General features: G+C 44.6%; 3 protein-coding genes across 6 annotated transcripts; 1 reads left to right on the top strand and 2 right to left on the bottom strand.

The window, feature by feature from the left end:
- Positions 1 to 992: 992 nt before the first annotated feature.
- Positions 993 to 8,717, bottom strand: CSTF1 (cleavage stimulation factor subunit 1). Of its 2 annotated transcripts, XM_061441244.1 has the most exons (7): positions 8,582 to 8,717; positions 7,879 to 8,049; positions 6,989 to 7,184; positions 5,296 to 5,573; positions 4,294 to 4,491; positions 3,333 to 3,723; positions 993 to 1,930 (listed from the first exon to the last, which is right to left on the bottom strand). In XM_061441244.1, exons 1-7 carry the CDS (start codon positions 8,699 to 8,701, stop codon positions 1,671 to 1,673), a joined length of 1,614 nt encoding a protein of 537 aa, XP_061297228.1. In that variant the 5' UTR covers positions 8,702 to 8,717; the 3' UTR covers positions 993 to 1,670. The 2 variants fall into 2 exon arrangements, with proteins under 2 accessions (XP_061297228.1, XP_061297229.1); XM_061441245.1 differs by lacking the exon at positions 7,879 to 8,049 and having other exon boundaries at positions 8,582 to 8,714.
- Positions 8,718 to 9,523: 806 nt separating this feature from the next.
- On the top strand, positions 9,524 to 17,490 carry AURKA (aurora kinase A). Of its 3 annotated transcripts, none has more exons than XM_061441250.1 (9): positions 9,524 to 9,646; positions 10,207 to 10,294; positions 11,127 to 11,409; positions 11,983 to 12,037; positions 12,944 to 13,135; positions 13,729 to 13,867; positions 14,226 to 14,374; positions 14,944 to 15,118; positions 16,778 to 17,490. In XM_061441250.1, the coding sequence occupies exons 2-9, from the start codon at positions 10,241 to 10,243 to the stop codon at positions 16,967 to 16,969; spliced, it is 1,239 nt and encodes a 412-aa protein (XP_061297234.1). In that variant the 5' UTR covers positions 9,524 to 9,646; positions 10,207 to 10,240; the 3' UTR covers positions 16,970 to 17,490. The 3 variants fall into 3 exon arrangements, with proteins under 3 accessions (XP_061297234.1, XP_061297233.1, XP_061297235.1); XM_061441249.1 differs by lacking the exon at positions 9,524 to 9,646 and adding an exon at positions 9,761 to 9,887; XM_061441251.1 differs by lacking the exons at positions 9,524 to 9,646; positions 10,207 to 10,294 and having other exon boundaries at positions 11,243 to 11,409; positions 11,983 to 12,041; positions 12,947 to 13,135.
- A 3,086-nt stretch (positions 17,491 to 20,576) lies between these two features.
- Positions 20,577 to 25,829, bottom strand: FAM210B (family with sequence similarity 210 member B). The gene is made up of 3 exons (XM_061441256.1): positions 25,546 to 25,829; positions 22,338 to 22,510; positions 20,577 to 20,905 (listed from the first exon to the last, which is right to left on the bottom strand). Exons 1-3 carry the CDS (start codon positions 25,720 to 25,722, stop codon positions 20,689 to 20,691), a joined length of 567 nt encoding a protein of 188 aa, XP_061297240.1. The 5' UTR covers positions 25,723 to 25,829; the 3' UTR covers positions 20,577 to 20,688.
- Between the last annotated feature and the right edge of the window lie 769 nt (positions 25,830 to 26,598).

Raw genomic sequence — 26,598 nt, 5'->3', positions numbered from 1 at the left:
AGCAGTGCCCTCAGCACTGCCAGTGCTATCAGCTTAGCAGGCAGGCTGCAAGAGGAGGGTGGCTGCCACTGAGTGAGCACAGAGGCACTCTCCTTGTTTCTCCACGAAGAGCCACCAGAACTGCTATCTCATGATAGCATTGCTGAGCCTAAGGAACGTTTCCAGAGCAGCAGCTTTCAAGAGAAAAAAACCTGCATTCTCTCTTTTAAAAAACAATCCCATACACTGCAAATGTACAGTTGAAACACAACAAATGAATTCATCAAGCTTCAACATGTCCCCAAAGACACAGCTTTCCACTATTAATTTTCTTCTTCGTTATATAGAAAACCAATACATTTCCTTCATATGTTAAGTAACTTTTTAAAAGGTAATTTTTATTTAAATACAGAGAAAACCTGTACCCTCGTCAGCCCCTGATGAGCATCAGTGGGAATGGGGAGTTAATGCAGCAGTAAGAGTAATCTTTCTTACATTTAAAAATCCTCATGAAGGCAAGTGCTGAGCTTTTGAGTAGAGGAAGCCTCCCATATATGAAGCCCAAGAGCACTGTGCAAAGATGCCTCAATTGTTTAACGCTTTGCACAGGCAACTCCCTGTAAAATAAGCAGTGAATTTTCAAAGTTACAGAAGGTTTAAGCACAGGTCCTTAACAACCTGTACTCCTGCTGAATGGGACATGGTCTGGGATACTTGGACTATAGCAGTAACAAGGAGAAGAAACACTGAGTCTGGGTTTCTGAATAATGAAGAAAAAATGTAATTCAAGTGCTGTGTAACAGAATGAAAACTACTCAATAAAATGAAGCAAAATGACATTTCTGAGGTACACATACGAAAATTAATATGCACAACAGCTTCTTGACGGCAAAATTATTCTCATTTTCACATGCCACAGCACATTTTACATTTGCAATGTGGATATTTCTTGGAAATACCATGAATTCATTTTGAGATCCCACTTGTCAAGATAAATTCAAAGCAAGACCCGATTTTAAGTCTGAGCTTTAATACCAGAACGAGAACACCATTTCCGGAATTCATCTGAACAGTTTTAACATCCTGTTCCAAGTTCTTATGGCACAAAACCGGCTCAGAACTGAAGGGACACTTGGAAAATAATTGAAAAAAAAAAAAAATAAAATACACCCCCCCCCGACAAAAAAAATACAAAACAGCTTTACAAAGAATGATCAGAACTGAAGGCAGCTTAAGGCTTCATTAAAGTATCTGCCAAGTTCTGCTGTTACTTGTGTAATCCATTCTTTAAACAGACTTCGGTGGGATTGCACAGATACAATGCAGAGCAAAACTGGCTCACACTGCCCAGTTTGAGCAAGATACAGTCACATTATTGTCATGTGGGATTTAGAAAGACAGGAAAACAAGTTTAATCCTTTCTGCAAGGATCATTTTATTCTTTGCCCCCCTCCTTCCCCTCTCCACTCCTTGAGTACAATTGGAGATGACTGACAAAAAATTAGCCACACACACTAATAAAAAAAATTAGCATGGGGCAAAACTTAGTCTCAGTATTTTGATATTGTTTCTGCCACACTTGACAGAATGAAAGACCAGACACAGCACAGCTTTCTTGTAGGCATCTGTCGGCAGTACAATCAATTCAAGATGATAGAATCAATCTGGAGCATCACTGTTTTATAAAGTCCTTAGTCTGTCGTGGACCTTCTGTACCAGAATCTAGCCCTGTAGTCGTCACTGCAGGTCATGAAGCCAGGATTGGTAGGAGAATGGACAATGCAACGGACAATGCTGTTGTGCCCCAGAGAAAGAAGATTTCTCCTTTCAGCAGTTCTTGAGTCCCAGCAGCAGAGACTTATGGTCCTTTCATCCGGAAGCAGCACATAATCTTCTGTGTGGTTGAAGACAGCTTGTGTCCTGTGTACTTGTCGTCCACTCAAACCAGCTCCTAAATACGTGCAGCAAAATATTAACACAGACAGGATCAGTTTTCGGAAGTTTCTAAAGACCTAAGAACAAACCTCCCATAAGCATCAATTTCTGCAGTCTATAAAGGAGCCTTATTTTCTCAGTCTACTGCTTCCACATACAACAGGTGAGTCAATAATGAACAGTTAATATACACAGCAAATTCTAAAACCTCTTAAAGGACAGAAAGATTAACTACTCCAGCTGTGTCAGTCATGTCCAGCCACTCGCTATGAGTGCAGTCACTTAACTAAAAGCACTTCTGCCTTATATATTTTGTATGAGGCTTACAGCTGTAACTAAGGCAGAGTACCACAGACAGTCAAATACATAGATTCTCATTACCAAGGACAACTTTTGGTTTTAATCTACGTATCATATGGCACTGTATGGGCTAACTTGGCCATACTTCCCCTCCAAACCCTTCAAATAAAACATGTAGTTTCCTGTATAGGCATTTACTCTGCAATGCACACACCAGCATCCTACCTAGTTATGTTGCCAAAGTTTATCAAGGAGGTGCTGCACTCTGCTGGTTGAGAGCAGACAGAGCTAGCATACAGAAAAAGACCATACACATCCCAAAAGCTGGTAACATTTTCAACATCCTCTCGTCTTTTATGCTATGACTTCTAATGCTTAAGCACATTAGTGCTTGACTCAAAAGCTTCCCTGTCACTTAGCTGCTATTGTATGCAAAGCTTCTGCATCCTTCACCGTTTAAGTCCTGCAGAGATCAAAGCATGGCATTGCCAGAATGCTCTGAGTAGGACCACCTTGCATACAATGGAAAGGAAACCAACCAGCTGTAGCTATTTCAGAATACTGCCACACCTTACTAGAGCCATCTTTTGCACAAGAGTTTAATCGTTAAAAAACTGCCACAAAGTAGGTTCAATTACCTGTGTCTGAGTGGGTGCTCTGAGGGAACGTGGCCTACTCTAGCCAGAAATGGATTAGGTTTCGGTTTTGACCATTCCAGTTTAAGCTGTGTCCCTACTCAAGCCAGGAAAGTGATGATGTATTTTTGTTTTAATAATCATTGTTTCTAAACTCTCTCCACAAGTGGTCCTCAGAGCAGCCCTCCTTCTTACTTCTCCCTAATTTAGTCACAACTTCCCTCCAAAGCAATGGAGTAACAGTGTCAGAAAAGTCTCCAAAATGCACTCAAACTAAATACATTTACACAGATGGACATACAGGAATCACAGTTTCTCTTTTGGAATTAGTCTACTTAAATGTTTTCAAAAGTTTGGGGCAATTTAACCTCAAAGCAGCAGTCTCCCAGTGCCTTTAAGAACTCCTGGTTCCTCTGACAATATTACCCTGCTGTGGGTCAGTACCTGAAAGGGAAGGTACCTGGAAGGTCACCTGCCACATACCTGTATATTTGACCAGTGTTCGACCAGTGGATATCTCCCATAGTTTAGCTACAGAGTCTTTTCCACTTGACAAGATATACTTTGAGTTTTTGGAAAAAATAGCAGAACAGACTTCAGCTCCATCATGTGCCTTCTCAAAAGTAGTGATGCAGCGATTCGAAACACCATCCCACAGTTTGATGCATCCATCCTTACTTCCCGTCACATACATGTTTGCACTTGTGTTGTAATTTACTGAACATATGGCATCAGTGTGCTGATCTTGAGGATTGCAAGACACAAAACACTGGAAAGTATTGATATCGTACAGTCGTAAAGTAGGGTGCTGAGTACCAACAAGTATGAAATCTCCAGAAGGGTGAAAAGAAATTGAGCGCAACATCTCTGCCTCCTGTTTGATCAAAAATACATAACTGGTGTAAGAAAAAAGTCTGAAATGGAAGTGGCATTCTGCCATTCAATTCTGGTGGCATTAAAGTGTTAAAAGCCTGGTTAAATTATCCGTTAGCACAATGTGTTCTGCTTGTTTCAAAATAGAAAATGCTTCCCATAGGATTAAAATGACAGGCTGCCTTACTTCTTGTCCTGAAGCAGCTTGCAATGCCTGCTCATTTTTGGGATATTGCACAAGAGTGACAGGAGGTTCTATCAGCCAGTCACAAACCCCAAAGCCCACCACATAATCCCAAACTCTTCCAAAAGGAAGATAATATAATTGACATCAGAGTTACCCAGATCAGATCTAAATTAACAAAAAGCAGACAGGCACTAGATCTAAGGAACGCAGGTATCCATTATGCACGAACTCTTAACACGTATTTACCATAATGTCTCCACATTTTGTATGTGCATACTCCTACAAACCTAAGCACTTATAAACCCAGACACAATTCAGGTTACTGATACCTCAAGTACATATACATTCAAGCTTTGGTTGCTCTGAACTGGTATCGTATCTAACCTGTATGTATTTGAAGGCTCTTTTGGCAGAAGGTTTTGAATAATCAAATAACTTAAGTGTGTAGTCCCTTGAACCAGATGCTAGGATCTGTTCTGTTGGATGAAAAGCTAAGCACGTAACTTCATCCACATGATCATACAGAGTTCGAATAACAGGATGATTTTCCATGTTTTGCTGTGCTGTCTCATTCATCATGACCTACAAAGAACATTGAACAAGTGAGTGTTAGAAAGTAAACATGCTTTTTAACAGAAAAAGTAGGTTTTATGCTTCCCAGAGCAGCTAAACAACTACATTTCTGACACATGCCTAGGCACATATCACCATTATCTCGGTTATTTGAAGGCCCATCAGACACTGTTATCATATAAGATCCCTGTATCTTTACAAAGGTCAACTGACTTGCTCAAGGACACGCTAGTTTCAGCAGCAGAGAATGCATGCAAGAAAACATACCACTGTCATAAGTAGTCCAAACCAAAATACTGTATTGCTGTAAGAATTAAGGGACACTGTACCAGCTGGGAAAACTGCAATTTCTACTCACAGGATACTGCTGAGAATTTGGTGTGCGCTCTGCGCAAAAGCACCCCAACTCACCCACTTCTAAACTACTACCTAGTAACCATACTGGAGAAAAAAAAATGATGCAAATAAACATGTATTATGTGAAACAGTTCTGAACACACAGCCACGAGAGGCTGTGGAGGGCAAAGGTATATGTGGGCTCAAAAACGAACTGTGTTTATACAGTGTAACAATTATCAGCATCTATTAGAAGCAATCTCTGGCTCAATTCTTAGGACTGCTGCCAGAAGTTACACAGGTACACTTGCCCTATTTCTTCTTCCTTCTCTTCAAGGGTACTTTATGAGCCGCTGTTGGAGTAGGAAATATGGCGAGACAGAACCCACTGAACCAGCCACAAGGCACAGACACAGCATGAAACAGACAGCACCTCAAGAATTCACACAGTGGTTACGATTCAAGTCGTATTTTTACCTCAATAGGCATAGCACTTTTGGCCAACATTCTCTCTGTATCAAGAATTTTTATTGAGGCATCAGCAGATCCTGTAGCTATTAACTGTCCGTCTCTGCTATATGTAGCTACACGACACGGCCCTTTGTGAGATGTGACATAACAAGTCTCATATTCGGAAGCCTCGGGAGACATGGTCTGTACATCTGCATCAAATTCCAAGTCAATTCCTGTGCCTGGAGCTACTGTATCTGACCGTCCAATTGCATACTGAACAGCACTGTCATCGTTCTCCATTCCTGAAAGAGAGAAGTTGATGCACTTAAACCAGGTTAACCTTCTCCTTAGACAGATAGGCTGTGGCCATACCTATGCCATAGGCTTTGGTAACAGCTACAAGTCAGGTTTTGAGAGGCAGCTCCTGGTGAACAAGGCTAAGCTAGCAGAGCAGATTTAGTGACACAGCAGTACTTCTTATGAGGAGTGAGAAGTAATTTGGCTACCATAGAGCAGAACACAGTTCTCAAAATTAACTGTGAAAATACAACCAGCAAATACTGTAGAATGACAGTATGAGAGTAGAATGACAAATGCATTGACAATCAAGTCTGTGAAGCCACTGGCAGCTTTTCACAGAGGAAGAAACAAGCTGGAGCCCTGTTACATGAGATTTAAAATAAAAGACTGAAGCATTTACCAAATCTTCTTTCTGTTTCACTGCACTGAAGGGAAAAAAACCCTCTGCTCCAACAATAACTAGTGCAGCACTGCAAACAGAAACACTTACTCCTCTTCACACCCACCCTATAGATTTTTATTTATTTTCAGGATGCATCTATGAAGAGAGTTCAGCACTGGAAGTGGTAACAGAGCAGACACAAGAATTTCCAGCTATGTGCCCAACTTTGATCATCGATCCATCAAATGCAAGTTTTTCTTGCTTTCATCTACAAATTGCAAGTCTAGCATTCTTATTTCAGAAACAGGGCTTCACATATTTATAACCTTGGAAGTCAACTAGTTCAGGCAGCAGAACCAGTTCAGTTACAATACAATGATGGCATGGCTAGACCTCTTCCAGTATCTTAAGTCAGCTTGTTTCAACAGCAGCTCTGGTGTTGTGACTACATACTGGGGCACAGATGTACTTTCAGAGAGAAAAATGCACAGAGAGAGACCAGGCAACACCTCTGCTGAGACCCTAGATTGTGAAGCTAATTTTCTTGAGACTGATACACCAAGGCTAGCAAAGACTGCCAATGGAAGGGCTTGCTCCCTTTCCAGCATTGTCAGGAAGAATCATATAGAAAATATCTCTAAAGTTGGCACAGAACTGTGTGGGTCTGGCACAGAACTGTTAGGTCTGTGGACACCGTGATCCTGTTTACTGGAATGTGCTTTCAGAAGGTTGCCAGTCACCCAGGACCTTGAGCAAGTATTCTTATGTGGCACAGAAGTGCAAACAAAGGGATTTTGACTACGTGATGTTTTGCTTTTAATGCATACTAAACAATGAAACACAGAGCCAGAATGCCCTTCAAAAAAGCCACAGAGGCAAAGGCTTTATCTAAGTATGTGAAGTGTTATGCTATTACTAGACATAACCATTGCATAAAAGACATATTGTCAGTTAACTCTAACCTCTTAATTCACAAGGATTTAAACTAGAGATTTAGAAACTAGACTTTTATGTTAGCTTTTTATTGCAGCTTACCTAACTTAATTAGGTGCAGCAGTTGTTCAGATGGTGCACAGACTGATTGTGGTTTTATCTCATTTATCAAGCCATTGGCAATATTTATGTATCCATCATAAAGCAGCTGACTAATTATCAGTTTATAAAGTTGCTGACGGTCTTTCAAACTGACTTTTGTTCTATACATTGTGAGCAAGGAATGCCTTGGAGGGGCCTGAAATAAATAAAGAAGAAAAATTACATACAAGAGAGTCTCATGAAAAAAAGCACAACCTTCAAATAAAGCACATCCTGCCCAATTTCAGTGCAGACACCTTTATTTTAGGTAAGAATCAGAGACTGAAAGAAAAAACAAAAGGCAAGGAAAAACCTGTTGCACTTGTCTGCTGTAGAAATTAAAACCTCACCAATAAACAGAGCACGAACTGTATATTAAGGAGCAATGGAGAAGACAGAAATAATGCGGCATTAGTTAGCAGAATGATTCTGTCAAAGGCCTTCCACTGAGCCTCGCCAGAAGGCGGCCCCGGGCACTGGGGAGGGGATCGACCCAAACCACGCAGGGCAGCCCAACGCTGGCACCCTCCCGCCGCCCCGACCCGCTCCCTCCCTCTCTCTCAGCCCGGGACACCGCATCCTCCCCACCGCCCGCAAACCCTCTCACAGCCCCGGGCTGCACGGCCCGTAACCGGCTCCGGGGACCAATAACCGGGCAGCGAGGGGGCGTGGGGGAGAAGGGGCTGAATGAGGGCGGGGAGTGCTTCGCTGGAGCGCTGAGGCCACAGTACGCGGGCTTCCAGCGCCGGGGGAGGGGCGGGCAGCTGCGGGCGGGAGCTGCCGAGGGCGAGGCGCGGCACGGGCAGCGGAGCCGAAGGCGGGGGACAGCGCGGCGCAGCCCCGGTACCTACCGACCCTTCCTTCTGCCTCCCTCGCTCTCCCCCTAAAATGGCGACCGGAGCCCTGAGCGCATCGATGGGCGGCGGCGGCAAGGGAGGAGGCGGCGGCGGCGGCCGGGACCGAAGAATGCTCCTCCGCGAAGGCTGCTGCATCGAGCGCCCGCAGATCGATTGGAGGCGACTCTTGAAGGGAGAGAATCGCAAAATCACATGACCGTGACACCACGCGCGGGCCCTGGCAAATCCCGGTGTCACGTGACCTGTGACGCGCCGAGGGAGCCCCCGCACGGCGCGGAGGGGCGGGGCGGGAGCGGCCGCGCCCGGGGTCCCAAACCACGTCCCCTTCCCGTTCCCCTTCCGGGGAGGTCGGGGCCTTGGCCCGAGCCGGCACAGCCGCGCTCAGGGCGGGACGCAGGCGGCAGGTCCCCGGCTCGCAGCAGGAGGGCGATTGCTGGCGGGAGGCGGGGAGCCGGGTGCTTTTGTGTCCCAGCGGCAAAGCTCCGAAACGCTGCTTCCGCTGAGAGACCGCGGTCCCAAACACGGGGACGTGAGCGGGCTGTGAGACAGCAAGTGCTGATATCGCTGCCCGGCGTTGCAGGCCGACCCGCACCTGGGCTACGCGGCCGCAAGCACCTCCCGCTGCCGGACCGCTCAAACCCCGGCAGGCCGAGCCCGCCCCGAGAGCACGCCCCCCCCTCCGAAAAGTCCTACTCACGTCAGCCTCAAGAAACGGCAGTCGAAGCGGGCGCGGGTCAAGGAGGGGGGATGCCATGCTACCCATGCCCCGTGGCAGCTGACGTCTATCACATGCTGCAGCGACACGGCGACCCGACATCTTCTTTTTACCTATCCTGTACCACTTGTGAACACCAACACACACAACTGGTTCGCCTCCGCGCTTGTTTTCAACACCGCAGAGACAGTTAAAAGTTGCCTTCGATCACGGTTCTTTAGAGGCCCGAAGTACTGAACCTAGCTTCAGCTGCCGCTTGTCACCCGGCAGCCAAGGTCCCCCTCACAGGCGTGAGCAGGACCACAGGGGCAGCTGAGACAGTGCAGCAGCCTCACACTCCTGTTACACTGCTGCTTGCAAACCGCGCTCGCTGATTGTCCACTGCCGCTCGGCGTCTCCTCGAGAACCCGTGCGGTTTTGGGCACTGCCACGGGCTGCGGGTCACCTCTGCTGTGACACGAGGGGTCCGCGGGCCGGTGGAGCCACCTCAGGACAGGCGTCCCCTGTCGCGCTGTGCTGCGCCGAGGCGGGGGAGCCCTTCGCACTTGTCCTCAAGAGCTAGCGGCACGTGGGTGCTGCCCTGGGCCGCACGTCCCGGCAAGCGCGAGGCTGAGGCCTGCTTCACCCCTCTGCCCGTCCTCCCGCCCCTCGGGGCTGCGAGCTGCCACCGGGGCACCTACCTCACCGGCTGCACACAATGGCCCCCGGCCCCACTCGCGCTCGGCTCCACGCGAGGTGGCAGCACCGCCTCTCCCTCGGCCCGGGCCGGCGGGTAGTGTGTGCTGGAGAAGGAGAGGGAAGCGGCTGGTGCCTCGCGGGATGCGGGACGAACCTGGCGCCCTTCCCCCCGCGGCGGCGGCAGGCTCCGAGGCCTCGGTGGCTGCGAGGAGGGGACGGTAGTTGTAGCGTTGCCACAGGTGGGTGGTCTGGGCGTACGCGATTTACGTAGCGGAAGACCCGAGCAGGCAGAGACTTGGCGGAGCAAAGTATGCGAGCGGCGCCGGTCCACGCAGTTAGAGTACGGAAGGAACCAGCGGCGGAGAGACGGTACGTAAAATACGCATGTAGCGCAAACACCGCCCTCGGGGCGGGCGGGGCGGGCCCGCGCGGGGTACGCAGCAGGCTGCCGTTGCGCATGCGCCCCAGAGGCTCACGGCGGCCAGGCTCAGCCTCGCAACGAGCGGAGCTTGTGAAGAGCCAATGGGCCGGCGGGCCGGTTGAAAAGCAGCCAATCAGCGGGCGCGAGCGGCGGGAGAAGGGCCAATGGTGAGAGGCGGTGGTTTAAAGGGTATTTAAGGGAGGGCGGTTTGAATTTAAACGGTTGTGGCGGCCGGAGGCAGCGGAGCTTCAGGGTGAGCGGCAGCCGGGCTTCCGCGCTGTGTGGGCCCTGGGCGCCGTGGGTGCTCGATGGGAGAGCTCCGGCCGGCGGGAGGCTGCGAGCGCAGGGTGGCTGTGGTGTATAGGTGGAGTATAGCTAGGGTATAGCGAAGTTTTAGCTAGGTTTTAGCTAGGTCTTGGGGCCTCCCGGCGCTTGCGTACGGGGAGGGGAGACCCGAGGCGTGGTGTTTTCTGTGGAGCTGACTCTGTTTGCCACATCCTGTCTGTAGGCTAAGCTCCATGTAGTTGCTGTTTTCGGGCACTATGGACAAGAATACAAAGGAGAACCCCTCTGGGTACTACAGCCGTACTATAAAGGTAAATGACTCGTTAGGTTGGTGGGTGCGTTTATCCTGATAACACAAGAGCTACAGGTTTCAAACTAGTAATTATCAATTGTACTAAGCAGCTAAAAGGGGGAAAGCTTTCTTGAAACAGTAGCTTCCATGCACAGGAAATAATTGCCAAAATTGTTAAAGCTAATCAGCATTTGAACTTCACTGTAGCCAAAGTATCATAGAACAACTAGGTTCCTCAGAGAATGGGGCAACTCAGATGGATGTCCCATCCCTGTCAGTGTTCAAGGCCAGGTTGGATGGCCCTTGGAGCAGCCTGGTCTAGTGGAAGGTGCCCCTGTCTGTAGCAGGGGGCTGGAACTGTATGAGCTTTAAGGTCCCTTCCAACCCCAACCCTGTTGTGAACTAAGAATTTTCTTAAGCATAAACCCAAACTACTTTCTCTTATTGGAAGCAAAAGGTTAAGGTTCAGCTATCTGCTTTTACTGAGTGAACTTGGTTTGTTCTGTGGAACTCCTGTTGCAGTGCAATGTATGTTAAGATGACCAGCATTAAAGGAAGCAATGGCTCAAAGGAGTGTATGTTTTTATAGTAAGGATCTGCTGTCTTAATACCTTTGGCTGATGTTCTGGAGAAGTGTGTGGAAAAGTTCTGCTAGCTATGTTTGCTGCTGTAGAAAACTTAACTTTCTTGTCAGTTTAGAAATTTAAGAATGCTTTTAATCATAAACCAGATCAGACTACACTAACTTTTCCTGTTCATGTACTTTGTGGTGTTCTCGTGCTTTATGAATGTGGCCGTAAGGGTTGTAGTATGCTATTCTACAAGTAATACATAATTTTTTCTTTTTGAAGGTTGCTAATCCCTTTGGGGATGGCCCGAAGCGTGTCCCTGTGTCTCAGCATTCCTCCCAGAGTCAGTTACTAAACAGCGGAGTTCAAGCGCAACGTGTTCTTTGCTCTTCAAACTTTGCTCAGCGAGTTCCAGTGCAGCCACAAAAGCCTCTATTGTCAAGCCAAAAACTGTCTAATCACCAGACAACACAGCAGTCCCGAACAAAATTACCGGTCCAAGCGACTGCTAGGCCTCAAGTTCCAAGCAAGAGCAATGAAAAATCTCAACAGACTCCAGCACCTGGTAATTCTGAAGATGATGTATATGTGTTTGTACAGTTATGACACTCGGGATACTTCTGCTCTATGAAGCAGAGGGGAGTGCAGAAAAAGCTGATGTTGATTATATGGAGAGATGGCCTTATAGAGAAGTACTTGGTTGTGCCCCAAAACAGCACAGCAGCACAGCTTCAGCTTAGATGTTACTGCATTCTCCTTGTTGCCAGGGTTACCCATATAGGGCCAATATGAGTGTTTAAGAATTTGCAGATGCTCATCTGGCTGTGAGTTAATGTAATTGGTACTCATACATCAGTTTTTCCAGTATTCATGTTAATCTTTTGTATATAAAAATACTGTATTTGGGGGGGGGGGGAGTGTTTTTTTTTTTATAATTTCAAGAAAGCTTTGAAAGTTACATCTTTATTGCTGGTAACTGCTATGCTGCTTTGCCAGTAGTAAGTTGTTGAAAATGTCATTGAATGTATTTAAAGAACTGCTTGAGATACTGCACAGAGGCTAGATTTGCTCCCATGTGGATTTTTGTCTTGTGGTTCTGGGTCTGTTTCTTAAAATTGATCTACTTTTCTATACATAGCAAAAAGTTCTGAAGCAGAAAGCACCTCTAAACAGAAAAAAGAAGAGACTAAAAAGTAAGTTTTATATCAAAATTGTTTTAAGCTAACTGAGCCCTGTTGGATTTGGCTTGTTTTTGTCTTCTAGGACTTCATGCTGCAACTTGGTTGCAGCTAAGCTGAAGGCTACTTGAGCCTCTTTGTTGTGGAGAGCAGTGGCCCTACACTTGCTTCATAGAGACAGCAGATGAAACTAGGAAAGCTTACTTTGACCTGGTAATTCTCAGGAGCAAGAACTTCCTGTAATCTAAAGAAAACTTTTGGCTAAATGCATAATAGCTCTTCCCATGAGAGAACACTGATAGCCACTGCTCCAATCACAAGATGCACACTTGAAAACAAAGCCTCTGTCATATGTGCAACAGGCTGGAGTTCAAGGGTGAAGTTAGACCTGTAGTATGGCTATCTTAAATAGCTCTGAAATGCTCTAATGATAGGTCTGTATTAAGTGTATTGAAGTGAGCCTGGCTTAGTATTTTATAGTATCACAGTATGTTAGAGATTGGAAGGGACCTCGAAAGATCATCTAGTCCAATCCCCCTGCCGGAGCAGGAACACCTAGATAATGTTACACAGGAATGCGTCCAGGCGGGTTTTGAATGTCTCCAGGGAAGGAGACCCCACAACCTCCCTGGGCAGCCTGTTCCAGTGTTCCGTCACCCTCACTGAGAAGAAGTTTCTTCTCAAGTTTAAGTGGAACCTCTAGTAGTGTGGTTGACATTAGTGTGTCTGTGTGTAAACTTTAGGAAGGAAGAGACAAGGTTTCAGAACTTTCTTTTGAAAAGTCTCAAGGCATATTTTATTCTCTTGATGGTGGTATAAAGATCACTAAGATCTATTGAACAGGAACACTATAGACCGTAAACCTAGAGTCAAAGCCCACACAAGTATCTAGGTTTTGTAACTTGTTCTTTCCTCTTACAGAAGGCAATGGTCTCTTGATGATTTTGAAATTGGTCGTCCTCTGGGGAAAGGAAAATTTGGAAATGTGTACCTGGCGCGTGAGAAGCAGAGTAAATTTATTCTGGCACTGAAAGTGCTCTTTAAAACACAGCTTGAGGAGGCTGGTGTAGAGCATCAGCTACGAAGAGAAGTTGAAATACAGTCTCATCTTAGGTAAAATTTCATGACCAGTTACACTCTTTGTGTTCAAATAAACAAAATACCTTGTTTATGACAGCATAACCTGATGAAAAGTTTCAAGTGTGTGACACCTTGAAATTGCTAGTTAGAATTCTTGCTTTTCTACAAGGAGATTTATCTTTGTCTACCTTGCAATGAAGCAACCTCTGGTAAGATCTTCCTGCTGCTTGGATTTATGTGGGTAACAGCATTTTCTCAACATCTGTTTCTGGCATTTTGCTTCTCAGAAAATAAGCCTAACTTGAAGAAACTAGTTTTCACAAAGTGTTAAATTCCAAAACCCATAAGAATTTGTACCTTCAATGGTCATTACTCTTCCACTTGCTGTAGAAGGGCATGGACAAGAAGATCTGAATTGGCGAAACTTTTGGTTAGCTGCTTGCTAGCAGGGAATCTAAACTGCTTCTTAGATAAACATCTGTCTGCTATGAAGCTCTCAATCGGTATGTTGTGAGCTGAAGGCACATTTACAAGATTACAATGGGGGGGGAGGGCAGAAAAGGGAAATTAAAGTTATATGGACAAATACACCTGTTCAGAAAAAAATATTTAAATGTTTTTTGCAGGCACCCCAATATTCTCAGATTATATGGCTACTTCCATGATGTTACAAGGGTCTACCTTATCCTAGAGTATGCACCACGTGGAGAAGTCTACAAAGAACTTCAGAAGCTCACCAAATTTGATGAGCAAAGAACTGCTACTGTAGGTTGTTCTAGCTTCTGATGTGTTACTTGCTATTTGTATTTGGAATATTTGCAGCATAAAGCTAGATCTTCAGATAAAGTTCTGTATTGTTGTGTGAAACTGTGATTCCTTAGATGCTAGTTGATGTACTTGCAACAAGAAAGAAATGTTGCTGCACAGCACTGATATGATATTCAGCACTGCTGAAGATAGTTGTAAGTGCTTGGTCATTTCAGGCAGAGCCTGTATTGTCAGACTTCAAAGGGTTTGAGGAATAATTGCTGTAACTTCTAATTAGGCCTAGACAAGGCTATAATGTAGTCAGATAAGCTAGAGTGACAATGAATTTAAAGTTTTGTTCTCTTTCTGAATACAGTACATCACGGAACTAGCAGATGCTCTATCATACTGTCATTCAAAGAACGTCATTCATCGAGACATCAAGCCAGAAAACTTGCTGCTTGGTTCAAATGGAGAACTAAAAATTGCTGACTTTGGATGGTCTGTGCATGCTCCATCTTCGAGGTGAGAATGTAGTACATACCTTGCGCAGTGAAAGAGTTCTGTAATGAAAATGTTACTCTCTGTCACTCTTACAGTTGTGGAATGGAAGTAAATGTTAACTTACTAAAATAGTGGGGAAAAAATCCTTTAAGAACTGGGCCACTGCAGCAACTTGTATATTTAAAAACTTGCTGAACCTGGAAGTGAAGAAGGTTGGTGTACTGTTGTTAGGGTTAGAGCAGTCCCTGAGAGCACAGACCAGCACATGTGTTCAAACATCACTCTAGCAATATACTTAAGTCATTTCCCAATTGGTGTGAATTGCATCTGACAAAGGAATACTATACTTAATCTAGCAAGTGGAATAAAGAAAGGAGGGATCAGGCTGACTGCAGTGATTGGAATGTTTTAAAGCAAAATTGGCAAAATTACTGCTAGCACTTCTTTACCAGGTGTTCTGGTGGTGCAGTCTATCCAGGGTAGACAACACTGAAGTACAGGTGATTGCCAGCATTAGCTTTTATCTGGCTCTTTAAATGGATCTTACAATTGCCATAATCAGTAAATTATTAACTTTGCCTTTTATTCAGGAGAACAACTCTCTGTGGGACACTTGACTACCTACCTCCTGAAATGATTGAGGGAAGAACACATGATGAAAAGGTGGATATTTGGAGCCTGGGAGTTCTGTGCTATGAATTCCTTGTAGGGAAACCACCTTTTGAATCAGAAACATACCAGGAAACCTACAGAGCTATCTCCAGGGTATGTGCCACGCTTACTTGGACTGAGGCAGATGAATTGTGCTTTCAATTCTGTCTTCTTATTGAAGTGTAACAAATGCTCATTTTGAAGCAGAGCATGTATTTCTACTAGAACTGTAGAAAGACATAATGATATGCATAAAATGTGCCATGTGCCATCCCAGGCACAGCTACAAGTTGGGCAGAGAAGGGATTCAGAGCAGCCCTGCGGAGAAGGACTTGGGGTGTTGGTTGGTGAGAAACTTAACATGAGCCAGCAGTGTGAGCTTGCGGCCCAGAAAGCCAACCATATCCTGGGCCGCACCAAAAGGAGCGTGACCAGCAGGTTGAAGGAGGTGACCCTGCCCCTCTACTCTGCTTTCATGAGACCTCACCTGGAGTATTGTGTGCAGTTCTGGTGTCCTCAACATAAAAAGGACATGGAACCGTTGGAACAAGTTTGGAGAAGGCCATGAGGATGATCAGGGGCTGGAGCAACTCCTGTACAGGTTGAGAAAGTTGGGGCTGTTCAGCCTGGGGAAGAGAAGGCTGTGTGGAGACCTCAGAGCAGCCTTCGAGTATCTGAAGGGGGCCTATAAGGATCCTGCAGAGGGATTCTTCATTAGGGACTGTGGTGATAGGACAAGGGGTAATGGGTTCAAACTTAAACAGGGGAAGTTTAGATTGGATAGAAGAAAGAAATTCTTTACTGTTAGGGTGGTGAGGCACTGGAATGGGTTGCCCAGGGAGGTTGTGAATGCTCCATCCCTGGTGGTGTTCAAGGCCAGGGCCTTGGGTGACATGGTTTAGTGTGAGGTGTCCCTGCCCATGGCAGGGGGGTTGGAACTGGATGAACTTAATGTCCTTTGCAACCCTAACTGTTCTATGATTCTAAAACTAAATCCCTGAAACAATCTTCACTCATGCAGTAGAATGAGACCTTAAAGATACCTTGCCTTATTGTGGAGATTGACGACATGGACTCTGGAGGGGTATAGGCCAAAGACCTTTATTGCTTCGCTAACAGGCTTTTTATAATATTGTTCTACAAGCATGTGCCACCAGAAACACTCCGATAGGGTACTGCCTTGTGTTCACAAGCTTCTACTGCTACACTGATTGGTTCAATGCTGCTGTCCATGCATTCCTCCAGTCGTTAGCTGAGTTCCTTCTTTCCACCGCAAGTCCCCTCCTCTCCTGCCTTCCTCTGCTTCAAGGACACAAGGCCAGCTCATCAAGGTGAAACTTGCTCTGGCCCTCCACACTTATGTATTTAGTTCTGCCCTGTTTCTGCCTGCATCTGAACTTCTACCTCTTCATGAAGCAACCAATCTTCTCACCTCTTTCCTTTTCTAATTTATAAAATGAATATTTAACATCCTATGTGTTACTGAAAATAAGTAAGCTTAACCTTTCCTTTTGCATACCCTAGAGAGGTCCCAGCAAACTGATCTTAAGTACACTGAACCAATATATTAGCTTCACTTCTGAGAACCTTGTTTTCTTCAGCATTATGATGAAATTACTTAATCTTGCCTCAGCAGGCATAAGGTGCATAGCCTGAGGCTGACTCAGCCTTTCTAGATCTACATCAGAGGGTAGAGCCCTTTGTCTCTAGTTTGGTTATTGTTAAGGAACTTCTGCATCATGTTTAGTATCTTTTTTTTTTTTTTTTCCCTAGGTGGAATTCAAGTTTCCTCCATTTGTAACAGAAGGTGCGAGGGATTTAATTTCAAAGCTTCTGAAGCATAGCCCATTCTCTCGACTGCCCCTGAAGGATGTACTGCTTCATCCCTGGATTACAGCAAACTCTACAAAGGTGCCCAGTAGCAGAAAAAGTGATGCTGCTGCCCCATCCAGAACACAGTCTTAGCAGGGACAACCTCATGGGATCAATGAGAGTCTTGTACTGTGACTACTGTAATGCCTACAATACAAAAAGCAGGTCTTGGAATCTAGTAGCAATTGGAATGCAAGTCTTTGGGTTGGCAGTCTTATTAAATTCTGATCACAATGTAAAATTATTTGACTTCTAGCTGGACATTGTGGAATACTTAAAAGAATACTTGAAATCTTGTCATGTGTGGGCCAGGTTTGTTGATGTAAGTATTAAGCTGTTCAAGGCTCTTATGATGTTGTCTGTCCTGGTAAAGGTTCACTGGTCCAACAAGAGTAAGTTGTTTTAGCTTATTGAACAGTGCAATATCCTAGAGATACCTGCCTCTGAATTTACTGGGCTGCTAAGGGTATCATAACTGTGGTGTAATCTGAAACTGAGCAAGGCGAATGTGTTTCTTGAAATGTCCTAAAAATGATGTGTGCATTATTTTTGTCTAATTTTTATCTTAAATGTGAGCAGTCAACTTCTGAAATAAAGATGCGTTGTATAATGCTGCAACATGGTAAGGCTCCTGATGGTATTATCACTTTCACTGGCTGTGTCTAACCCCTTGTCTTTACCATCAGGACAGCTTGATTCTTTGGCTGTGATCACATAGTAAGTTTACCTCCCACCTCTGTCAAAAAGGAGGCTGGTATAAAGTTCTTGCTCAAAGTGCAGGTACCAAAAGTAGGTATGGTCATGCCCTATTCTACATTTGCCATACAGGACTACAAGTACCAAACATGTTGCCATTTACCTAGGCAGAAGCTTGGGTTCATCCTTTCTTTAAATGCAGTTATTCAAAGACAACACTGGGAGAAAGGGCTGGAAGGTACTGTTTTCCAATGGGATATGTAACAGGAACTAATGTTAACATCTGGTGTTGTAAGATGTTATTTCCTAAAATGGAGCAAGGGTAGGCACTTGCCACCAAAGCATAAGAACTGATAAAACTCCAAGCAAATTAAGAGAAAGCAATTTATTGTATTTTCATTATAAGGCTTTAAGCTCATTGCTATTTTACAAACCATTTAAAAAAAACAGTCTTTTTACAGCAAGGATTCTAGAATTCAAAATATACTCTCAAATTAATATAATACTTTGTAAAAAAAGCTTCATCAAAGATTGCCAGTAGTTTATACAACCATATTTATCTGAATAGGTCATCTGAATCCTGGTCATAATTTAAATGAAGCTGTTTCTTTACGGCAAGGAAGTCTCCAGATAAAAGTACCAGCACTAAGAACTTTGAGGTGCATTTGCTTTAAATGATTCCTGCTTTACAGAGAGACTTTTTAGAAAAAGCCTGCATCTTCCTTTTCTATCAACTTTAGGACAAAATGTACTTATCAGAAATGACTGATTAAATCAAGGCTGCCACATGATGATTCTGGAATTCCTCTGTTATCCTTGTTAACGGAACATTGCCCTGAACCGATACAGAGGACATGCAGGAAAAATAAACCAAAACCCAAAGGCTTCCATGAACAGGAGAGAAAAAAAGCCGAAGTAAAACTTACTCTTAAGAAACAGTGACAGCCCACTTGAAATTTAAAAATATGCTACTTGTTCTATAATGTAGCAGATCACAGAAAGCTGCACTACTGTTCATTGCACATTGTCATACCATGCTAACCCTTTACCTGTGGTGCAGACAGTGCACTGTTTGATAGGCAAGAACTGCACTAAGCTTCCATCCACATAACAGGTATAATCACACAGATTAGTCAGGGGTAAAGGCAGAGCTTCCTTATGCTCTAATTAGAGCTGGGAAGTTGAAGCTAGTGCCCTGGCCAAGCTGCCAGCTTCAGCAGCCATACTTGCAAACAGGCATAAAACAGGAGCAAGCCAACTGCATTTTGTTTCTTTTATTTTTGGGGAATAAGCAGCTAGTTCAAATGAATGGGACAGCCATCCCTCCTCCACACATGGGTATGTGAAGCACCAGAGCACTGGCTCCATATGCTAACAAGCAAGCCAAGCAGCTGTGCATGACATAAGCTCTCTTAGTGACACAGCTTAAAGCTCTACAGGCTACACCACAAGGCTAATTCTCATTATGCCCTGCTCCTGTGGCTGTTAAACACTGCACAAAATACCAGTGTAATGCACCTTTACGCATGTGCCATGGATGGCTATGTCTGCATTGTATATTAAGCCTCCAGTATGTGTATCTGCTCACTGCAGGGACTGTTTCCATCCTAAGACAGAAACCCCGCAAATGGGCTAACAGCAGAGCCCCACAGACCAAAGGGGCCCCTTGCTTTCAGTTGGCAGTCTCTAGTATCAGCTTGCTTCCACAGGGCAAAGGAAGTAAACTACCTCTTCTACAGTTTTCCCTTTCTCTCAGTTCACTAAATTTCAGGGTAATTGCATGCTATTTTACTTTAATCAGATTCCTGAATGAACAGATTGTGTCAGAGCCACCTTGGGGTAAGTATCAACAAAGGCCAATGTAAAAGAGCAGACCTGGAAGGAGGAACTGGTCCTAAAGTCTTGACTTAAGCTATCTCACAGCTGTGAGCTGAGCCTGAAACCCAGGTTTACCACAATGCTGCAGTCAATACTCAAGTATTTGGGATCCAGTTTTTAGTTTAACTGAAAAGTGGTTCATGTGCAGTTGCATTCTAACAGGAACAGCATCCAAATAAGATTGAAAATCACCTCTAATTGGTACATTCAAAAGTCTGTCAAACAACAGCACATAAATTGCTCTTGGGAAGCTATGAATTGCAATGTCTGGACTTCAGGTGCAGTTTTGAGTTTCACCCACAGAAGCAGAAAGCTGCTAGGATTAGTTTTCAGATTAAAAAAATGTGTCTAGTACACAGCTAGATCTCAATACATTAAAAACCCCCAGATACCTTTGCCTCTGACTTGATAATCTTTGGAGTATGTTCCCACAGGAGGTAATTTTGGTTACACTGATTTCAGTAGAGTCTGTAGGCATAAAAAAAATAAACAACACAAAAAGGACTTTATTAAGGCCAGCTCCTAGCCTATAAATAAAACCCATCTTCAAATAAACTCTTGAAACATGGAAGCACCTCAAAGGAGCTGTAGTTTCAGAACAGTACATTGCCTGTTCTGGCTAAACCAATTATTACTGTGCGATTACTAAGCATGCAGGTACTCCTGCCTAAGTTAACTCAGCATGTGTGTTGTGCTGCAAGACTGTGTTCATGATGTATGCCTCCTATAACAAAAGAAACACCCACCTACCACTTTAGATTTCAGTATATACCCTTACCAAAGGAACTATTCATATAGTAGGATATTGTTGATCCCACAGCCTATTAGGAAGAGAATCTTACTGTTTCCCAAATACACAGACACAAACTAACGCTGGCACTCTATTTTGACAAGAAAAAATAATTAAGGCCCCAAAAGCTAGATTATAAAGTCCTAGAACTGTGTGTTCTAAAGAGACTGCTCATTGTCAAGCACTTATATTACCACTTGCAGTGAAAACCATTTTTACAGGTTTTTCTAAAGAAGAGGTGGCAAAATGGAAAGAAGGACAGCACTTTTTTCACAGTGTACCATTCACCACCATTCACCTGAAAGAACAAGTAAGAAATGCAAGAGGAGGTCAGCATTTACATGGATCCAAACAAATCTTTTAAAGAAATTTAACAATCTGAAAAGCTATGTGGATATAGAGCATTAAAAAAACAAAAACAATTGGAGTAAAAACCAGTAAGAAATCCTCATGGATTTGGGGTAGGAGGTTTGAAGAAACCAATCTTCCGGCAGTATCGGACAATGAATGGCACAGAAACTACGGTAATGCTGATTCTTACTGGAGCAAACAACTTGTGAATGGCATATGCCAGCACAAATGTACTTGTGCCAGCTGCCATTTTAGATTGCAATGATGATTCACTGAAACCAAGTTTGAAGAGAACTGCAGTCATATCCACTCCACTGCGGAAAAAGAACACAAGATCTCTTTATTTTAAGGTTGCATACTAAAAAAATATAAAATGCCATTTTTTCTTTTCCAGGGAATTTTACATGGCATCCAACTGGAATTTTTTATAAATTATTTATAAATTAGATATTATTAAATAAGAAACTCAACCAATCAGTTCAGCAGTAACAGCTTAAGTTACTTCTGTAGCAACAACACATGCAATATTATCAAATGCACTTTTTCTTCCCCTTATATAAGGGCAAGTTACTGTGCAGTCGAATATGTTCTTAGTTTTACAACTGAGTAGCTGCAGCATGTGCATGGAGAATACTCAGCCCCATGTTCAACCTTCAGAGAGAAAAGAATCCGCTTCTCTACTTCTGAACTTTAAAAAAGTTAGAAATTTATGAACTGGTGTTGGAAATTCATCTTCCCAAGATTTACAATGAAGCCTCTTTGTGTCTTGATGAAATTTATCACATTAATATAGACTGACCCAAACCAAACGAAGTATCTGTTGCTAGGCTTAGAGTGTTCTAACAGAGGAGCAAAAGCTGAGAAAACTACAAGTATCTTATCTAAAATCAAGCAAGTGAAGGAAGTATTATGGATCTCAAATAAGTGTTATCCACCGAATCCATTAATATTTTAATTCTCTATGGACATAACAGCTTTCATCAAGGTCCCTACATTTTGAGTAATTTTCCAAAGCTGTTAAATCATACCTGAAGGAAGAAAATTCATTGTCACCCTGTGTGTGCCACGATGTACTAAATGAGAGAAATCAGCATTCACATACCCCCCACTGAAGGCAAGAGTAAGCAGCAGGGAATATTCTGAGGAATAATGTGTGTTTCCCTGTCTCCTCAACTGGAATACCTCATGCTCAAAGATTATTTATAACTGAGGCATTCCCACCAGGAGCCACAGACACAATTTCCCACCTGACTCCTATATGGTTATCTAGTATTTTCTTTTATAATCTAATCCTGTTTCAGTATCTGCTACCTTCTGCAGTTCAACTGCAAAAACAGAGTTCAATACCCAGAAAAACAAATTTATCTCTAAGCACCAGCACTTTTGTATGGCTCTATCTCTGCAGACCATGCTACTGCATGAGAATAAAAGATATCTCTGCAGAACAAAAATGAATTCTCTCATCTGTTTAGTTACTCCGGTGCAGTCTCCACTCTGCTGTTTTCACCTGCTCACCATGGGTCTTGAACTTACATAAAAAAGACCATGTACATCCAACTTCTCTCATGCTTGATGGGAGATTAGATCCATTTACAGATCTATCTAAACTCAGAATACAGAAGATTACTGCGTATAGATCAAAGTGGCACAAAGTAAATGTCCCCTTGCAGAAGTAAGCACAATAGTAAGGTATTTTTCTTGGCTAAACCATTAACTAGAGGCTACAGACAACTGTAAAAACCTCACCTTGACACAGCCAGGTAGAAGATACCTAGAGATACTAATGAAATTCCAACATGGAATGAAACCCCTACAGCACCATACTCTTTAAACACTCGTTTCAGCTGCTGGGATTTGTTGAGTTTCTTGTTTTCACCACTGGGATCTGTGGCTGCCTTTTCAGAGGATCCACCTGCATCCTAAAAAGAAAACAGAAGTATTTATTACCATTAAGCACAATACCCTATTCCAGTCAGTTGAGCCAATCTGAAATAATGAAAGAAGTGGCTTGCATACAGCACTGCTCAGAATGCTTTGGGAAGGTAGTAACACATTTTTGCTCTTTCGCATCAGTATAGCAGTCACTTGAGAGATGAGACAGAGGTGCCAAAGAGATCTTTGCTTACACCCACTGCTCAGCTTTATACAGCAAATTCTTGTAACACAGCTTTTTGCTCAAGAGCTAAGCTGCTCATGGCACTGGAAGCCTACATGATACCAACTGATGCTCACTTACTAGCAACTTCTTGATAGAAGTCCAACATAAGTTCCTATAAATCACACTCCGTAGATCAGCTGAAAAAAAGGATGAACCAGGGAACTGCTGCTGACAGCCATGAGCAATGCTGTTGCCACAGTGTAGACAATAGCTACATAGACATGCCAGTGCTGGTGTAAATAGCCTAACTTCACTGAAAAGTTTTTTTCATTTGTCATAGTGAAATTTATTGACAGCTTTTAAACTGGGTAAATTTAAAGTGCAGAACTTTATACTAAAATATACCCCAGAGCAATGTGATAGTGTGATGCAGGCAAAGAAGGGCTAGTAAAAAAGACAGCCCTTGGATACCTCCTCATACTTGCCGTAGAAGAAATACGAATGGGAGAAAGAAAACGTTTCCACAGAGACCTCAGGATTTTTCTTTAATTAGCAAGCAGTCGTCAGGAAAGATTAGAAGAGTCCTTTCTTTCCAGCTGAATTCAGCAGCAGTCATGACAACCTGTCAAGCACACTAAAGGCCACTGCTGCCCACAGGACAGCAACAGCTACTGAGTGCCTGGCAGCACTTTGTCCTGCTGTAGATTGCTTTCAATTAGAAGAAAATTAGAAGAAAAATACTTTTGATTAATCCCTGGAGTTAGTGAAAGTGCAAATTAGGATACACATGAGAGGCTTCTCCCACAACATTCATGGTAGGATGAACTGGCTTTAATCTGTGATTACAAACATACCAACCACACCACTCCCCCAAAACCCCTACATTTGCTGCTGCTTTGTCTTTTTCTCTAAATATGTATTTAGGGAATTATGTAGCCCAACTTATTCTGATTATCATATCTTTAAAAAAATAACGGATAATGTTAGCTTTTGGTTTTTTTTTGGCTCAGGAGCTGAACTGAACAAAACAGTCTCATAGTACCTTCTGCCAAAAGCTGTCCTAACAATTCAACCAACAGCATGTGTTTAGTCACGAATGCTCATTTATTCAACAGTGTGATTTTCTTAAAAGCCAAGCATGGTTTGAATGGTAGTTTAAGACTTAACAGCTTACAGTGAATTTTTCATCCAAAGATGATTATTACTAATTTAAGGAGCCAAACACAAGGATTCTCTTCACACAGCTGCCATGAGAATAGGATCTGACAAATCTACAGATACATAAGCCTCAGGGGAACTCCATGTCTCACAGCCACAACTGCAAGATGGATTATAAGGACTGAAGAATAGCTTGTTCTCATCATTCAAGTACATTTCAATTCACTCGTGCTCTCAGGCTCACAAGCCAGGCAATTTCTGCATGGTATTGAAGCAAGATGTTAAAAAAGTCTCACTTTGACAGATGTTATTTGAAGTACCCAGTACAGTTGTGTCCTCAACAACAAACAACTTAGCAGAGAAAGCTACCCATTTTCCATATAATTCTGCTACAATATTTCTCCTAGAAAGCCAGTTCTGTTCACATAATTTATGCAAAGATTCAGCTTCCTAAGCAAACTAAGGACATGAAAACAAATTTGAAGCATCATGTTATGCTTTGTAATGAGGCTACCAAAGTTAACCTGAATATTAAGCTGTGGAAATTAAAACTGTACATGAAGCTTTGTATTGAAAACTTACATTCACAAGCAGGTGTCAAGCAGCCCCCTGTATCCTACTGAAATACAGTATAGAATCATAGAATAGTTAGGGCTGGAAAGGACCTTAAGATCATCCAGTTCCAACCCCCCTGCCATGGGCGGGGACACCTCACACTAAACCATCTCACTCAAGGTTTCATCCAACCTGGCCTTGAACACTGCCAGGGATGGAGCATTCACAACCTCCCTGGGCAACCCATTCCAGTGCCTCACCACCCTTACAGTAAAGAATTTCCTCCTTATATCCAATCTAAACTACCCATTAAAGTTTTAACCCATTACCCCTTGTCCTGTCACTACAGTCCCTAATGAAGAGTCCCTCCCCAGCATCCCTATAGGCCCCCTTCAGATACTCGAAGGCTGCTCTGAGGTCTCCACGCAGCCTTCTCTTCTCCAGCCTGAACAGCCCCAACTTTTTCAGCGTATCTTCATACAGGAAGTGCTCCAGTCCCCTGATCATCCTCGTGGCCCTCCTCCAGACTTGTTCCAACAGTTCCATGTCCTTTTTACGCTGAGGACACCAGAACTGCACACAATGCTCCAAGTGAGGTCTCACGAGAGCATCTTTTCCAACCCAAACCAGTCTGTGATTCTATAATGGTAGAAATTAGTATTACTTTCCCCTTCCCACCTCCAAGAAATCACCTGGATGTTGAAAGCACAGTGAAACACGTCCCTAACGGGGTGCACGTTCGTGCTGTACGTCTCAGCTGATGACACGGCGCAGGCAGGCTGGGGACCCGCCGCCGCTGTCAGCAAACCCTTTCAGCCACGGTCACCGGGAGCAGCTCCTGCCCCGCTCTGCGTGAACTACCGAAACCCCTTTATTTCCTCACGACTCGCCCCAAGTGCTCAAACCCCGCAGCTCGCAGGGCAAACACGCCAGGGTGCTGCAGGCCAGCCGAACCTCTAACCTTGCAGACAGCCCCCAAAACACTTCCAGGCCAGGACAACTTTGTGCTTTAATCGAAGCTACAACCCGCTCCTCACCGAGACACCTCCCCTCAGAGGCGGGCCCTGGGCCGCGCTGCCCCCTCACACAGGGCAGTACCCCAGGATACCGGGTCCCAACCGAGCCCCCTCCCCGCTCCCCTACCTTGGCGGAGCTGCCGGCGGCGGATCGCAGCGTTACCAGGGGCAGCGGCGGGCTGAGGCCGGCCCAGGCCAGACGGGGACCGCAGCACAGGACGCGGGGAGAGGCAGCAGCGAGCAGCGGGGCGCTGCGCAGGGGCACCAGCGGCCGCAGCGGGCCCAGGCGCACCAGGCGGTACATGACAACGGCGCGGCCGCGGAACAACCCCAACTCTGCACGGCCAGGAGGGCAGGCGGGCAGACATGACACACCGAACACCCGCCCCTCCTGCCGGGCGGGGCGTGCGTAAGGGCGCTACCCCTTTAAGGAGGAGGATCCATCCCTTTAAGGAGGAGGGTGCCCGCCGCTGGGCGGGATGGTGGCTGAATGTGGTCGGTGAGGGGAGTGAGTGTCCGCTTGTACTCTGAGGGGAGGGAGGTGTTCAGTGGCAGTGCCCTGCCCCACCTTGGCTGGTGAACAGTCCCCAGCCCTTCAGGAGGGAGCTGTATGGGGGTGACCACTGCAGCTTTGCGGTGTGGCTTTGCAGGTAGCTCGGTAGACGGGGAAAATCGCCTTTCCACTCCCCTCGGTGATATTTAGTCTTGTAAGTGTGAAGGGGAGGCGGTGCCTGTCGCCTTTTCAGCGTGCTCCCGAGGTCTCCGTGTGCGCTGAAGTGGAGAGGTGGTTAAGGCGTCATTGCTGCTGCAGGTCCGGTGCCTGGGCTTACGGTGCAAGCAGTTTATTTCCTTACCGGCTTTATCTTGAGGAGCTCTGGTAATTTGCCAGGACTTCATGGTGCAGGGCAGAGTGCAAGCACAGAGCTTATCCAGCTCCAAAGGGTTCATCGCGTCTCTAAGACCAGAAGAAGCTTCCCGCAAGCACTGAGAAGTCTCACGTTTACCTCTTGTTTCTACATTAAAACCACAATAGAACAAGTATGAATTAAAAATACCACTGAAGTGTAACATCAGTCTGGGGGAGCTGGAGATGTTGGGTGGAGAGGGAGTGAATCCCAGTGCCCTGGGGAGCTTGATTGCAATGAGCAGGGCTTTGGTTGGTTGGTAATTTTCAGGATCA

This window comes from Pezoporus flaviventris, unplaced genomic scaffold, assembly GCF_033815535.1.
Source record: "Pezoporus flaviventris isolate CSIRO_AGI_PZ_B2104156 unplaced genomic scaffold, CSIRO_AGI_Pfla_v1 ptg000213l, whole genome shotgun sequence".
Lineage (NCBI taxonomy): Eukaryota > Metazoa > Chordata > Aves > Psittaciformes > Psittacidae > Pezoporus > Pezoporus flaviventris.
This window is presented reverse-complemented; position numbering and strand designations above follow the sequence as displayed.

What these genes read in the sequence shown, in the direction of transcription:
- CSTF1 (XM_061441244.1), bottom strand. Translation starts at nt 8,701, where the DNA reads ATGTCGGGTCGCCGTGTCGCTGCAGCATGTGATAGACGTCAGCTGCCA. An exon ending in TGCCGTTTCTTGAGGCTGAC is followed by an intron (nt 8,050 to 8,581) that starts GTGAGTAGGACT and finishes TCTCCCTTCAAG; the next exon opens with AGTCGCCTCCAATCGATCTG. An exon ending in AACACTGGTCAAATATACAG is followed by an intron (nt 1,931 to 3,332) that starts GTATGTGGCAGG and finishes GCACGTATTTAG; the next exon opens with GAGCTGGTTTGAGTGGACGA.
- AURKA (XM_061441250.1), top strand. Translation starts at nt 10,241, where the DNA reads ATGGACAAGAATACAAAGGAGAACCCCTCTGGGTACTACAGCCGTACT. An exon ending in ACTACAGCCGTACTATAAAG is followed by an intron (nt 10,295 to 11,126) that starts GTAAATGACTCG and finishes TTCTTTTTGAAG; the next exon opens with GTTGCTAATCCCTTTGGGGA. An exon ending in ATGAGCAAAGAACTGCTACT is followed by an intron (nt 13,868 to 14,225) that starts GTAGGTTGTTCT and finishes TTCTGAATACAG; the next exon opens with TACATCACGGAACTAGCAGA.
- FAM210B (XM_061441256.1), bottom strand. Translation starts at nt 25,722, where the DNA reads ATGTACCGCCTGGTGCGCCTGGGCCCGCTGCGGCCGCTGGTGCCCCTG. An exon ending in CCGCCGGCAGCTCCGCCAAG is followed by an intron (nt 22,511 to 25,545) that starts GTAGGGGAGCGG and finishes TTTTCTTTTTAG; the next exon opens with GATGCAGGTGGATCCTCTGA. An exon ending in TTCTACCTGGCTGTGTCAAG is followed by an intron (nt 20,906 to 22,337) that starts GTGAGGTTTTTA and finishes CTTTTTCCGCAG; the next exon opens with TGGAGTGGATATGACTGCAG.